Below are 15,354 nucleotides of genomic sequence, written 5' to 3'. Positions count from 1 at the left end.
GCTGCAGAAAGAAGAAAGCAAAGCAGTCTCTTTTTAATCGCCCCCTTGAAGCCTGGATTAATAGAAAGTAAAGCTATTTCCAGAGACTTCTGACATGCAGCTAATAAATTCTAAGTACATTGACAGGAAATATTATTTATTATGGTTGTGACAAGCATAAAATTGAGCATAAATAAAATATCTTAAATCTGTTTTCTCTACAGCCTAAAGCTCTCAAACTTTTAGGAATGGAGGTAAGCAAGTTTTCAATTATCCTTCAATTTTTTTTTTATTTTATATAGCAAAACCAATGTAAAAGTGAGATACATTATATGCAAGTGTGCTTAAAAAAGCTGAGTTGTATATTTATATTCTGACTTATTTTCTAGTAATTCATGTTTCCTCAGTGTTGCCTTGTAATCCTGAGACGTATAACATTCCCCAATGTTTCTCTGCTAGGTTCCAGAGTGTTAGCCCCCCATCATTCCCTGCCTCTACCCTTTTACCAGTTCCTGTGGCAAAGATCTCCCTTCCTTTCCTGAATGGTCTTGTAGTTATGGAACATCTATATGTGCTGCAGCCACAAGATGTTTTAGCTCTCACTCAGGTGACAATCTTCTACTGAATGTGATACCTTAAGTTTTTTTTATTTCACTATTTATTTATTTGTTTTAAGTATTATACTTTTATAGCTTTCGTGTTTAGAATACTTTTTCATAATGCATTCACCCAGATTTATTCATTTTTAACTAAACTAACTAAACTAACTAAAACTGTTGCAAACAGAATCTGATGTAGCTGTGCATGATAACCAATCAGCTTCTAACTTTAGCTTGTTCAATTAAGCTTTGACAATAAAATCTAGAAGCTGATTGGTTACTATGCACAAGGGCACCAGATTCTGGAAGCACCAATTTTAGTAAAACTCCCCCAGTAAATCTGTATAATCATTAGACATGTGCATTTGTTTTCGTCCGAATGCATTTTCGTCTGAATTTCAGGTATTTTCGTTATCGTTTTAACAAACGATAACAAAAGCACAGGAAACGAAAACCGAAAGATCAGACATAAACAAATGCTTTATTTTTGTTTTCGTTGCGGTCGAATGTGGCTAACCTTAACTCTATTAGTCCAATATTATTCTACATAAAGAGAAAAGATTCGACATTGAGAGAAAAGATTCGACATTATAGAGACATGAAGAAGAGTCGACATAGAGAGAAAAAATTCGACATAGAGAGAAAAGATTTGACATAGAGAGAAAAGATTCGACATAGAGAGACATAAAGATTCGACGAAGTAGCTAAAAACATACGATCGCAGCAAGCGGACATTTACGGTGAAATGTTGGTTGACAAGTAATAATAATCAATAAATATAATTATTATTAGTCATACAACATTAGAATTCTTCTATAGCTTGTAGGCGGAACATTCGACCGGAAATGTACGATTGCGGCATCGTAGAGTTTCGTTGCTTCGTCGAATCCTTTTTTTTTAAAGATTCTGTTGAATCCTCTCTTTTTTTTTTTTTTTTTAAGATTCCGTCAAATCTTCTTAGAACATTCGACAGACACCATAAGCCTTCAATGACAGATTCGATCTTAAATAATTTGGATTTTCAGACGAATGCCTTTTCTTAACGAAAAACAAAATAAATAAAAACGAAATAAATGTATTTTTCAGACGAAAACGAAATTCTGAAACAAAATATTTCAGTGTGCACATGTCTAATAATCATACCTACCTTTGTAGTTCACTGTTTAAATGAAGCTCTGCTAATTTCATGTGGTGGCCTCAACCAGATGATGCTCTTGCACTGGATATCTCTCTGGTCATGAGCACTCTTTAGTCACTGGTGGGAGCAGTGAGAGGAGAAAATTAATACAAACGTATGGTTTAATTCAGAAATAAAGAAAAAATTATATACAGTGGAACCTCGGATTGCCAGTAACACGGTTAATGAGCGTTTCACATACAAGCACTGTTTTAAAAAAAATCCTAACTTGGTTCGCGAGTGTTGTCTCGCAAAACTAGCAGAATTCAGGCCAAAGTGGTATGCAGTACTGCGTTTGGCTTGAGGTGGGGGGCGCCGGAGCAGAGCAGAGCCGAGCAGAGCCGAACAGTGCCGATCGCAGCCAATCGGCGCAGTTTGGAAATGCTTGGAAAGACATGGAAATACTCCATTCCCGAGCCTTTCCAAGGTTTGTAGAGGCAGGCCAAGCTGTTCTAGGGCATTTCCGGACGTTTCCGAGGCTCTCCGGTGCCCCCCCACCTCTGGCCGCATGCAGTATTGCATGCCATTGAAGTCAATACGGAACAAATTATTTTAGTTTCCATTGACTTCAATGGGGAAACTCGCTTTGATATGCGAGTACTTTGGATTACGAGCATTCTCCTGGAACGGATTGTGCTCGTAATCCAAGGTTCCACTGCATATACTTTCACTTTAAAAAAGTTGTAATTATTTGCCTGCATTTACCCTATAACAGCATTGCTATACCACTGTTCTATAGGATGACGAGCCTCCTTCTAAAGGGAAAAAAAAGAAGAAGAAAAAGGAAGAGGAATTCGACATTGACGTGGATGATCCGGAGGTTAGCCGCTTCCAGTTTCCTTTTCATGAGTTAATGATCTGGGCTGTGCTCCTGAAAAGGCAAAAGATGGCTCTTTTTCTGTGGCAACGTGGAGAGGAAACAATGGCCAAAGCACTGGTAGCATGCAAACTATACAAGTCTATGGCTCATGAGTCATCTGAGAGTGACCTTGTTGATGACATCTCCCAAGACTTGGACAACAATTCAAAGTTAGTGTTTTACAATATAAAATCCAAAAATAACATAAATCTTTAAGTTGAAAAGAGAAGAGTAATATGAAGTTGGCCAAAACTCAAATACATTTTTAGTTGCTGTTCCCTCATGAATTTATATCTACTGTTTTATCTATGTTCTGCTCTTATAATACAATTTTAAGGTAAAGTTGGTAACCTATTATCTTCCCTTGAATTAGAAAATGTTAGATGTTTACATCATTCTCTCTACTACAGATAACCACAATGGAACTAATTGTGTTACTTAAAGCAGTATTAATGCGGAGGTTCACCCTAAAAACATGTATTTAACATTACATTCAGCATAATTCCAACATTTACACTATGCCATTTTTTTTTTTTTTTTGCTGTACATACCATCTTATTGTTATTTTCCACCCAGGTTCTCACTCCCGCAGGAGTAGGCGTTCCTATGCAGAGGCTAGTTGATTGGCGCCTTGTGAAAAACTCCCCCCCGGCGCATAAGGCGCGTCACCAGTTTTCTGAAAGTAGCCGACTCTATACGGCGCCTGCGCAGTCAGCTCTACATGGCAGACGCAGGTGCCGTATAGAGCCGACTAGCAGTTCGGCAACTTTCGGAAAACTGGTGACGCGCCTTATGCGCCGGGGGGAAGTTTTTCACAAGGCGTCAATCATCTAGCCTCTGCATAGGAACGCCTACTCCCTCGGGAGTGAAAACCCAGAAGCCGGGTGGAAAATAACAATAAGACGGTATGTATAGCAAAAAAACAAAACGGCATAGTGTAAATGTTGGAATTATGCTGAATGGAATTTTAAATACATGTTTTTAGGGTGAACCTCCGCTTTAAGCCCAAAAACAAAAAAAAATGTATATTGCAGCTTACCACTCCTTAGATGTGGTGGATGCATTATTTTTCTTATTTTTTATATATCTCACCTGGTCATCCAGGTAGTATCCCCCCCCCCCCCTCTGTCTTAGAGTGTCTGCATTCTGGATAAGGCAGTGGAGCAGACACCTTTGGATAGCAGCATTGTCAGTCTGAAGCCCCGTACACACGGCCGAGGAACTCGACGTGCCAAACACATCGAGTTCCTCGGCGTGTTCAGTCCTGGAGCCGCTGAGGAGCTCGGCGGGCCGAGTTCTCCCATAGAACAACGAGGAAATAGAGAACATGTTCTCTATTTCCTCGCCGAGGTCCTCGTCGGCTTCCTCGGCCGAAAGTGTACACACGGCCGGGTTTCTCGGCAGAATTCAGCTCTGAACCGAGTTTCTGGCTGAATTCTGCCGAGAAACTCGGTCGTGTGTACGGGGCCTGAGAAGAGAGTAGTGTTAGACTAGCAGATTTAGAACTCTCAACTAAAATTTTCTAAGCAGTTACAGCAACAGTTTTTTCTTTTCTTTTTGGGATAAAAGATTTACATAAATGAATAAAAGCTGACCATTGTAAGCACCCTTGTCAGTGTTAAATGGTTTGCCTCAACCCTATAACTGTTACATTGTCAGGGCACCATGGTCTGTTAAAGGAAGTAAGAAAAAAGCCACCACATCTAAGAATTTGTGAGTTGCAATTGAATTTGAATTGATTTTGGGTTTAATACCACTTTAAGTCTAGAAGTGGACCACGATGTTTAACTATATAGTATGATCTTCTGAAATATATTTAAGATATTTTTCCTTTCTTAGGGATTTTGCTCAGCTGGCTGTGGAATTACTGGACCAATCATACAAACATGATGAGCAAGTTGCCATGAAGCTTCTAACATATGAGCTAAAGAACTGGAGTAATTCTACTTGTCTAAAACTAGCAGTGGCTGCCAAACATCGGGACTTCATAGCACACACTTGCAGTCAGATGTTACTGACTGATATGTGGATGGGGCGTTTGCGTATGAGGAAAAATCCAGGTCTCAAGGTACTCTGACATTACATACAAGGGCACATGGCAAACTATGGGGTTGATTTACTAATATTGGAGAGCGCTAGATCTGGTGCAGCTGTGCATGGTAGCCAATCAGCTTCTAACTTCAGCTTGTTCAATTAAGCTTTGCTGAAAAAAACTGGAAGCTGATTGGTTTCTATGCTGAGCTGGACCAGATGTTGCACTCTCTAGATGAATTAAATCAGCCCCTGAGTTAGGAGTTTATATTTACTGGTCTTATAAGTTCTGGTCTTCTACAGATTAGATGGCATTTGGGCATACATAATAATACCAGTCATTGTAAATTAGACAATTATTAAAAAATGACGTGCAGGCATGCACACTGCTGTGGCATACATATGTATGTCTTTGCGATGTGAGCTCATGATAGAGAGAAGTGCCAGATATAGTAGCCTTCACAAACTAAAGGAATTTACTTGGCCCTACAAAACACACTGGAAGTAAGCAAGGGCCTGTGTGTATATCAATGAATGTTGATGCAGGAAGTCTAACACACGATCAGAATTTCCGACAAGAAAATTGTGGATTTTTTTTCAGACGGAATGTTGGCTCAAACTTGTGTTGCATACACATGGTCACACAAATGTTGTCAGAAATTCCAAACATCAAAAACGCTGTCACGTACAACACTACGACAAGCAGTGAAAAATAAAGTTTAATGATTCCGAGCATGCGTAGGATATTTGTGCATCGGAATTTCCGACAAGAACTTTTTCTGTCGGAAAATTTGAGAACCAGCTCTCATATTTTTGCTGTCGGAAATTCTGACAGAAAAAGTCCGATGGGGCATACACACAGTCGGAATTTCCGACTAAAAGCTCACATCGAACTTTTCCTGTCGGAAATTCCGATGCGGAATGAGTCTGCTTATGTTAGAGCAAAGTGGACTTTGCTTACAAGGGTTTTTAGCCTTTATCTAGATGAACTGCACATATGGATTTCTGAGGGTACAGGATATATTATGTATTTGTCTTTTGTTTTAATTCCATTTAAATATGTATTTTTATAATCTACAGTATGTATTTTAACCATTTACCTTATCTTGAGAGTAGCAAGACCATCTGCCTGACTCTCACTCAACTCCAAAAAACTTAAATCCACAGTTTCTGTTAAGACTTAACTATGTCCATAGTAATTCTCATCCAGTCCTTCCAAAATATACTATAAGAAAAAAAGAAACTGAAAACATTTTGCAATAAATGAGTTTTAAAAAGGAATCTGAATACATCTGTAATCAAAGTTTCCTGCCCTGGTTAATGGAATTTAAAGATGGACTCCAACCCTATCACATAATAATAATAATTTCTATATGGATTGTAACTTTATCCCAACTAGTGTAAAAAAAGTGTGTAATCATATGAAAAACATTACATTGATATTTTAATTGGTTTAATTTTGCTTCACTCATTGTGCTGCCTTGTATAAAATAGGCCAACGTGAGAAAAGCCCTGGGCAATCAGTAAATGCACTGAAATGCAGAAGCTGCTGTCCATGACTCACTAGACTGGATGGAACGCCTAATGCCCCGTACACACGTCCGAGAAACTCGACGGGCAAAACACATCAATTTTCTCTTCGAGTTCCTTGTGAAGCCGCCGAGGATCTTGGCGAGCCAACTTTTCCCATTGACTAACGAGGAAATAGAGAACATGTTCTCTTTTTGGCTCGACGAGATCCTCGTCGGTTTCCTCTGCGAAAAGTGTTCACACGACCGGTTTTCTCGGCAGAATACGTCTCCCATCGAGTTTCTGGCTGAATTCTGCCGAGAAACTTGGTCGTGTGTACGGGGCCTCAGATGTAAAAGAGAGAGTCTGAGAGTTACTGGACTGCAATAATTAATATATATCCTAAATGAATAAGCATTAACAGCAAGAAATTATTATAAGAAATATATACAAGAAATGAATTGACTATATTTAGGACCAAATACAATATTAAATATAGAAGGTTTTGAATGTTATCTATTTTGTTTCTAAATACAGGTAATAATGGGCATTCTCCTACCTCCTACAATACTGTTTTTGGAGTTCCGGACCCAAGATGACCTCTCATACCATACCTCCAAGGAATATGAAGAAGGAAAAGAAAAAGAAGATGACAATGCTGTAAGAAATTTCTCACACCACCATTTTCTGTATGTGTTTGGCTGCTAAATTAATATTCACTCTCAAATAGCTGCTAAATAGCACATTATACCGTAAACACTTATATAGGGCCCATATCAATGTGCTTTGGACTTGTGTAAATGGCATCAATTTGACAACAACAAGAGATGCTTCTGAACTGTTCCTATAGACTTGCATTCCTATTGACTTGCCTGATGACACATGACCTTTTATTAACTTGATGCAGAAAAAAAGATTGCTGCACAGTAATCAATGTAAACAAGTAAAACAAATGAATGCATGTCTTACATTTGAATCATATTATGAAAAAAAATTTGGTACAAGTGGTTGTCTCAATTTAGTTGGGATCTGTTAATCCAATGTCCCTTTTATAGAGCCACTTTTATCAAGTATCCTCTAATGTGAGCAAACTTATCTCAAGTGTCCTTTAACATACAGACATAAACGATTATTAAAGGGCAGGTTTAAGCATGATTTATCACTTTTTTAAATGTTATCCTTATGTACTTAGCAGTAAACTGCAACGGTAACCCCAGAGCTTGTCAGAAGTCCCCTCAATGGTATACTTATTAGTGTTGGTCATGAATTGAGGGATCTCACTTATTGTCCAACTGGATATTCAGGTCAGATATTGACTGTGAATAAAGGTCAAAATTTCTTAATGCATTTATTAAACTGATCCATGAAGTGTCAGATTTAAACAGACAAAGTAAATGATTTACTGGTCACTATAACACTATTTAATGCTATTTTGCTTTGTTATTGTAGGATCTGTACATTGGCCCACATGTTGTACATGCAGATGTTAACCACTTAACCCCGGGACCATTTGGCTTGCCAAAGACCAGGCCACTTTTTGCGATTCGGCATTGCATCGCTTTAACTGACAATTGCGTGGTTGTGCGATGTGACTCCCAAACAAAATTTACGTCCTTTTTTCCCACAAACAGAGATTTCTTTTGGTGGTATTTGATCACCTCTGCGTTTTTTTTTCTTGTGCTATAAACAAAAATAGAGCGTCAATTTTGAAAAAAAATAATCAATATTCTTTTTGCTATAATAAATATCCCCAAAAAATATAATAAAACTTTTTTTCCCTTCAGTTTTGGCCTATACGTATTCTTCTACATATTTTTGGTAAAGAAAATTGCAATAAGCATTTATTGATTGGTTTGAGCAAAAGTTATAGCGTCTAAAAAATAGGGAATAGTTTTATGGCATTTTTATTAATATTTTTTTTTACTAGTAATGGCGGCGATCAGCGATTTTTATCATGACTGCGACATTATGTCAGACACATCGGACACTTTTGACACCATTTTGGGACCATTGTCATTTTTACAGCGATCAGTGCTATAAAAATGCACTGATTACTGTGAAAATTACACTAGCAGTGAAGGGGTTAACCTGTATGGGGCGCTGAAGGGGTTAAATGTGTCCTAGGGAGTGATTCTAACTGTTATGGGGCGTGGCTTGCCGTGACACGTCACTGATCGCTGTTCTCACTTTTTATGCCAGCTACAGATGTCTTTAGGAAAGGGAATGGATGTGACTCTCTTCAAAAGGGACATAGAGAGCAATACAAATGCTAAGTTGCCCCCAGGCCAAAATACTGAAAATTTAAAAATAATAGAAATCAGTGTTCAGAAGTAAAAAAAAAAACATACTAACACTTAGCTTTTGTAAGATTCTGTGAACACTGAATATCCCAAATCTCACAAAAAGACACTGTGGGGCTTATCTACTAAAACCGAGTAAAAATTCTGGTTCAGCAAAGAAACCAATCAGCTTTCAGGTAAGGGTAAGTTCACACTTAACTCGGGTTTTAAATCATGCAAGTTCAGCTGAATTTCAGTGTGAGTTCGGGGGCGATTTGAAAAACATCTGTGCGGGATCATGCATAGATGTCTATTGAAATCTCCCCCGAAGTCGCCAAAAGTAGTACAGGAACTACTTTTGGGAATCGGTGTGGCGCCACAAATTTGGCGTGGCACTGATTGGGCCAGTGCTGTTGCCAGCAATAGGCTACGATTTGACATGCAATTTGACATGTCAAATCGTGCTGATGTGAACAGGGGCTTATTGCTTAAATTGAACAAGCTGAAGTTAGAAGCTGATTGGCTACCATGCATATCTGCACCAGATTCTGAGTGCACCAGCTTTAATAAAATTCCCCCTATTTGTCTTGTGAGATTTGAGGTCCTCACCATTCCCAGGATCTTGCCAGAAGTAATATAACATCTCCCTCACAAGTTGAGTATATTTTTTAACTTTTGTGCACATTTTGGCATGTAGAGCATGGGCCAGCAGTAGTAATACATAGTTCCCATAGCAGAGGTTGTAATTCTTTACTACTCCATGTAAAAACTTTTAATGAAGTTTGAGTGTAACAGATTTCTACAAATCTTGAAGTGCTAAAATAACATCTGGCATGCTCTCAAATAAAAGTATAAATGTCTAGTGGTATCCAGTAGACTGCATGATCCCAAGTCTTTTGTGTATGGGGCAAAAGCAGTATTTACATCATTCTGCATTCCTAACAGTGTGAATCAGTGTTGCCAACCGTCTGTATTTTTATGGACAGTCCGTAAAAACAGGCACTTTTTTTCCCTGTTCGTAAATGTCTGTGGTCGCAGGAATGTGCCAGTAAAAATAGTCGAGATCGGTTTGGCTTGGAACTGTGCATGGAGATTGGAGGCAGGGGGTGATTGGAGGCAGGGGGTGATGGTGGCTGCGGTGGCACCGCAGAGGGGGATGGAGGCAGGGGGAGATTGGAGGCAGGGGGAGATTGGAGGCAGAGGGTGTTAGTGGCAGGGGGTGATTGGAGGCAGGGGGAGATTGGAGGCAGGGGGAAATTGGAGGCAGGGGGAGATTGGAGGCAGAGGGTGTTAGTGGCAGGGGGTGATTGGAGGCAGGGGGTGTTGGTGGCACCGCAGAGGGGGATAGTGACACTGCAGAGGGTGGGGGATGGAGACAGGGGTTGTTGGTGGCACCGCAGAGGGGGATGGAGGCAGGGGGTGATTGGAGGCAGGGGGCCTGGTGGATATTGGAGGCAGGGGGAGATTGGAGGCAGGGGGTGTTAGTGGCAGGGGGTGTTAGAGGCAGAGAATGATTGGAAGCAGGGGGTGATTGGAGGCAGGGGTGATGGTGGCATCGCAGAGGGTGGGGATGGAGACAGGGGTTGTTGGTGGCACCGCAGAGGGGGATGGAGGCAGGGAACGATGGAGGCAGGGGGCCTGGGGGAGATTAGAGGCAGGGGGGTGATTGGAGGCAGAGGGTGATTGGAGGCAGAGGGAGATTGGAGGCAGAGTGAGATTGGAGGCAGGAGGAGATTGTGGCACCGCAGAGGGGGGTGAAGGCAGGGGGTGTTGGTGGCAGAGGGGGATGGAGGCAGGGGGTGTTGGTGGCAGAGGGGGATGGAGGCAGGGGGTGATGTGACTAAATAATTTGCCCTTATTATATCGGAAAAAACTAAAATATGTTTTTTTACCTTAATATCTACCTTAACCTGCCTGGCGGTGTTCCCGAGTCTGACTCGGGGTTAGATTTTCCTGCTGCGAGCGGTAACCCCGAGTCAGACTCGGGCTTGCCTCGCTAGATCCACAGGCAAAGTTACTTACCTTGTCCCTGGATCCAGCGATGCCACCGCGCTGTGTGAGCGAGCGGGACCTCGCTCGATTCACACAGTGCCTCCGTGTGACGCCGATCTCCGTTCCCTGCGACGTTACGACGCACGGGGACGGAGAACGGCGCCAAATTCAAAAAAGTAAACAAACACATTACATACAGTATACTGTAATCTTATAGATTACAGTACTGTATGTAAAAAAAACACACACCCCTTGTCCCTAGTGGTCTGTCCTGTGTCATGCATGTCATTTTATATAATAAAAACGTTTCTTTCTCCCTGCAAACTGTAGATTGTCCATAGCAACCAAAAGTGTCCCTTTATGTCAAAAATAGTTTTAGATCAGCTAAAAAACAGCGATAATAAATTATAATCACTTGCAGAATTGTGCGATAGCGATTTGTGGGGAAATTCGTCATAAAAAAAAAAAAATAATGACAGCAACAATTCTGCAACTGAGCAAATTTCAGTGATTTTGATTTGATTACATTATTGAATAATTTTTATTATAATTATATTATTATTTGTTATAATTATTTATAATTATTTATTATATTATAATTTATAATTTTGTTTTTAAAAAAATGTCATACCCGGGATGCCTATTAGAAGCTTGTTTGGTCAGATTTAAGTGAGTTATTTCTAAAAATTACAGACCTACAATATAAAACGCCAAATTTCCTTGCAAATAATGGTACCGCTTTCAGCATGTTTTTTCTGAAAGAATCATACCGCCAGGGAGGTTAAATCACATTGCTATTTGCCTAGCGTACTTGTTTGTAGCCTAAATACTGAAATTTGCACCTTAAATTTAATTTAGTAACTTTTTTGAAATGCCAGTAAAAACGTGGCAGAGGCACATTGCCGGCGGTGGTTTCCCATTGCTTTCAATGGGAAGGAGAGGTGGAAGAGCAGTAAACACACCGCTCCTTCACCGCTCCGAAGATGCGGCTAGCAGGACTTTTGGAGCTGTCCTGCTATCCCCCGGGCTTTCACACTAAAGAAACAGCAGCCGCTATTTTTAGTGCAATAGTGCCTGCAAACCGCCCCATTGTGAAAGGGGTCTTATATCAGACAGTCAGTGGAAGGAATGATTCCTAGTTAGAATGCCACCCATAGTCAGAGGAAAAGATCATTGGTGTCATGCTACTGGTTCTGTCCTGTGGCGTCAAACCTAGAACTATATAGGCACCATCAGATGAAAACTCAACTAGCCACAGGTCAAATAGGACCAGACCTTTACCTTAAAAGAAGATGGTGGACAGGGTCTGCATTATTCTGACCTATAGTAAATAATGATCAGCCTATTATAGTATCTGTCCTCCCTCCTCCTTTTGGAGTATCACTAAACCCCTTATTTTAAATGGCAAAGGACACTGGTAAATGTAAATACTGCACCAGCCCTGTACAGTCCTGGAAGGATGAATCAAAAACTCTGCTGGACCCATCTTTTTTTTTTTTTGTTAATACATCAGCCATCTATTACTCACATGCACCAGATTTAACCACTTGTATACTGGGCACCTAAACCCTCCTGCTGCCCAGACCAATTTTCAGCTTTTAGTGCTCTCAGGCCTCGTACACATGACCAAGGAACTCGTCGTAAATGAAACATCGTTTTCCTCGACGAGTTCCTTGTCAGGCTTGTCGAGAAACTTGACAAGCTTTCTTTGCGTACACACTGTCAAGACCAAATCTCGTCGTTCTCAAACGTAGTGACGTTCAACACGTATGACGGCACTATAAAGGGGAAGTTTGATTCCATTGGTCCCACTCTTGGGGCTGCTTTTGCTAATCTTGTGTTAGTAAAAGTTTGGTGAGTGACGATTCGCGCTTTTCAGTCTTCGTGCTTTCAGATCGTTTGCTGCCATTCAGTTTGTGCTTGTGGGTTTGAATCTTGTCTTTCAGGGCATGTAGTCAGGTCGTATTTGTTTTACAGTGCGTTCCTGTCAGCTCGTTTCTGGTTTTCAGGTCGTTCTTCATAGGACTTACTGTTCTTCAGTGCGATCTGTTTAGTGCGTTCGTTCTGATTAGTCGTTCGTTTCTAGCCATGTTGCAGGCACCTGCTCGTCGTCGAGTTCGTGTTATGCAGTCGGTTTGTGTTGGTCTTCTTGTTTTAGACCTTAGACGAGTCAATGAACAGGGTGAGGAGGCGTTCATGGACCAAGAATTGGTTGCTCCGTAGGAACCAATTCTCTCATATGCCTCTGCTGCGGGAGATTCAGGAGAATAATCCTGATTACTACAGGAATTTCCTTAGGATGTCTGACCCAGTTTTCCAGCACCTCTTGGCTTTGGTGTCGCCATATATCACCAGGCAGGACACCGTTATGCGGGAAGCCATCAGCGCTGAGCAGAGGCTAGTTGCCACGTTATGCTATCTGGCAACTGGGAGAAGCCTGCAGGACTTGAAGTTCACGACGGGCACCTCCCTCCAGGCTCTGGGCCTCATCATTCCAGATACCTGTTCTGCTATAATACAGGTTCTGCAGGACGACTATATGAGGGTAAGTTTTCTCTTTTAATCGCACATTCAATGTATTTAATGTATGCTAATGTATTGTATGTATTTCCTCCTTCCCTAATTACCATGATTGTAATATGCTGTGAATGTCCCCTTTGCCCCCATGCATGCTGTGAGCTTTTAATGCCCCTTTTTTGGCCTAAATGCATATTTCCCTTCACTTCCAGCATTCTAACCTGGGCCCAAACACACCTAGCCTAGTCCCTTCCCAATGTATTTTGTAAGATCCATTGTAGTGCTTTATTCCCCCCCCCCCCCCAAATGTGTTTTAAAGTATAGCTTCACCCTGTTTTTATTATTATTTGGAGGTCCCAAACTCATCTAGCCCCCCCCTAAAATTTTTACAATGGTCCATTAGAGGGGGTGAGGAATGTGATAATTGGGCCTTATATTTTTGGGGTTAAATGCTCCTTAAAATAAATGTTATAATGATATTGGCCAATAATGTTTTTGTATAACCTGCTTGCAATGTTATGTGCAAAAGTAATTTTTTTTTTTTGTTTGATTCCACAGCTTCCGTCCACGCCACAGGCATGGCAGACTGTGGCATCGGAGTTTGCTGTGTGGTGGAACTTCTCCAACTGCGGTGGAGCCATTGACGGGAAGCACGTCTGCATCAGGCCACCACCCCGTTCTGGTTTCTAATTCTACAATTAGAGGTTTAATAGCATTGTGCTGATGGCGGTGGTGTCAGCACAATATGAATTCCTCTATGTGGATGTGGGGAAGAATGGCCGGATGTCGGATGGGGGAGCCTTCAGGCAGACAGAGTTTGCGCTTCGTCTCCAGAGCGATGACCTTGCACCGGATGCAGAGAATGTTGAAGGACTCCCCTTTGTATTTCTGGCTGATGAAGCCTTTGGCCTGGGACCGCATCTAATGAGGCCATTCCCCCAAAGGACCCTCACCCCAGAAAGGAGGTGTTCAACTACCGGCTGGCCAGAGCCCGAAGAGTTGTGGAGAATGCCTTTGGGATAATGGCCAGCCGGTTCCACCTGTTTTTAACCTCAATGCATATGGTGGAGTATAAATGGAACTATATTATTTTTTGTTGCTGCATATTGCACAATTTTTTAGGGAGACAGTCTCCTACCTATATGGCCACAGTTGGGCCCGAGGCCCGACTTACCTCAGGTGAAATCACCTTGCCGGGTCTAGAACCTACCCGTACTGGCTTGCCCCCCCAAAGTGCCTGTGCAGTCTGGGATAAGTATGTTGAATATTTCACGGGTAGGGGGGCCATTCCTATGCCAGCCAATCTGTAATTTATTATTTTGAGACAAAACCTCTAAAAATCTGTTTAAAATCAATTTTTTAAGTCTCGCTTGTTTATTTTAGCTGTCTCCTAATTTTTCCTAGTGTACTACATGTAGTGTCAAGTGTATTTTCATTATGAACTAACAACCATTTCACAGGTAACACCAAAACTAAACACATTAGAATTTCTAGGGTATTTAAGAAAAACAAGAGACACTTTCTTGTTGGTTTGCCCAAAATTTTACTTGGCGCATATTCACACACATGGTCTTTCTCAAATATTTGTGGTTTATAGATTTTTTTGTTTTTTTTGCCATAAACTGGCCTTTTATTGTTTTTTAACGAAAATTAAAAACAGAATATTATATAGCACAAAATATAACAATGTAAACCTCTAGGCAATAACGCAGACATTGTAAATTTTTAAAAAAATGTCTACCTGCCCATTGTAAGATGGGTGTTGGCACCCCTGGAGACAAGCCAAAATTTGAAGATGCACACAGTCTTTTTAGGGTTAAAAATGATCCCTATTGTCAACATGTGCTATCTGCCATCATGGACGTGTTTTGTGGTTGCAACCCCTTCTTCCTTTCACCTACTCGAGTTGCGAGGAAGGGGTTGCACCCACAAAACACGGACATAGATATCCCGAGATGGCAGATAGCACATGTTGACCCACTGTGTGCATCTTCAAATTTTGGCTTGTTTGAAAAAGTCCAAAAATTTTGGGGTAAAACTGGAAACAAAAAATAATTTTTTTTTGTTTCCCGCCAAGTCTTTAATTACGTCCTTCAAGCTTTTCTCAATAAAGGCCATGTTTTGCTTGATTTCAGACATCTCCCTACTCCACGCCTTTATTTGGAGGAGTAGATTTTGGGTCTTGGAATGGGAGGATCGAGGCCTTTCTTCTGCCACATAATCATCCCCTAAAACCCCCCCAAAAAAAAGGTATTAAACATCTGCAGGCCTACATCTCGTATTACCTTAAGCTGTGGTGACAGATACTGACCTGTTGTAGTAATTTCAACCACTTCTCCTTCCTCCACATCCCGAGGTCTGGGTGGGCACTGAGGTGTGGGCTCCTGGCGAGGTGGACGGTGAGGTGTGGGC

General features: G+C 41.1%; 1 protein-coding gene across 1 annotated transcript in view; it reads left to right on the top strand.

Moving 5' to 3' along the window:
- The window catches only part of TRPM1 (transient receptor potential cation channel subfamily M member 1), a 137,779-nt gene that overhangs the window by 80,891 nt on the left and 41,534 nt on the right, over positions 1–15,354 (top strand). Inside the window, exons 15-18 of the mRNA XM_040342820.1 lie at positions 204–233; positions 2,495–2,784; positions 4,454–4,682; positions 6,692–6,814. Coding sequence (XP_040198754.1) covers positions 204–233; positions 2,495–2,784; positions 4,454–4,682; positions 6,692–6,814 — 672 coding nt within the window. The remainder of the gene's footprint in view (positions 1–203; positions 234–2,494; positions 2,785–4,453; positions 4,683–6,691; positions 6,815–15,354) is intronic.

The sequence above is a fragment of the Rana temporaria genome, chromosome 3 (genome assembly GCF_905171775.1).
Source record: "Rana temporaria chromosome 3, aRanTem1.1, whole genome shotgun sequence".
Taxonomy (NCBI): Eukaryota; Metazoa; Chordata; class Amphibia; order Anura; family Ranidae; genus Rana; species Rana temporaria.
The sequence above is the reverse complement of the archived record's forward strand: the minus strand, read 5'-3'. Positions and strand labels throughout refer to the sequence as shown.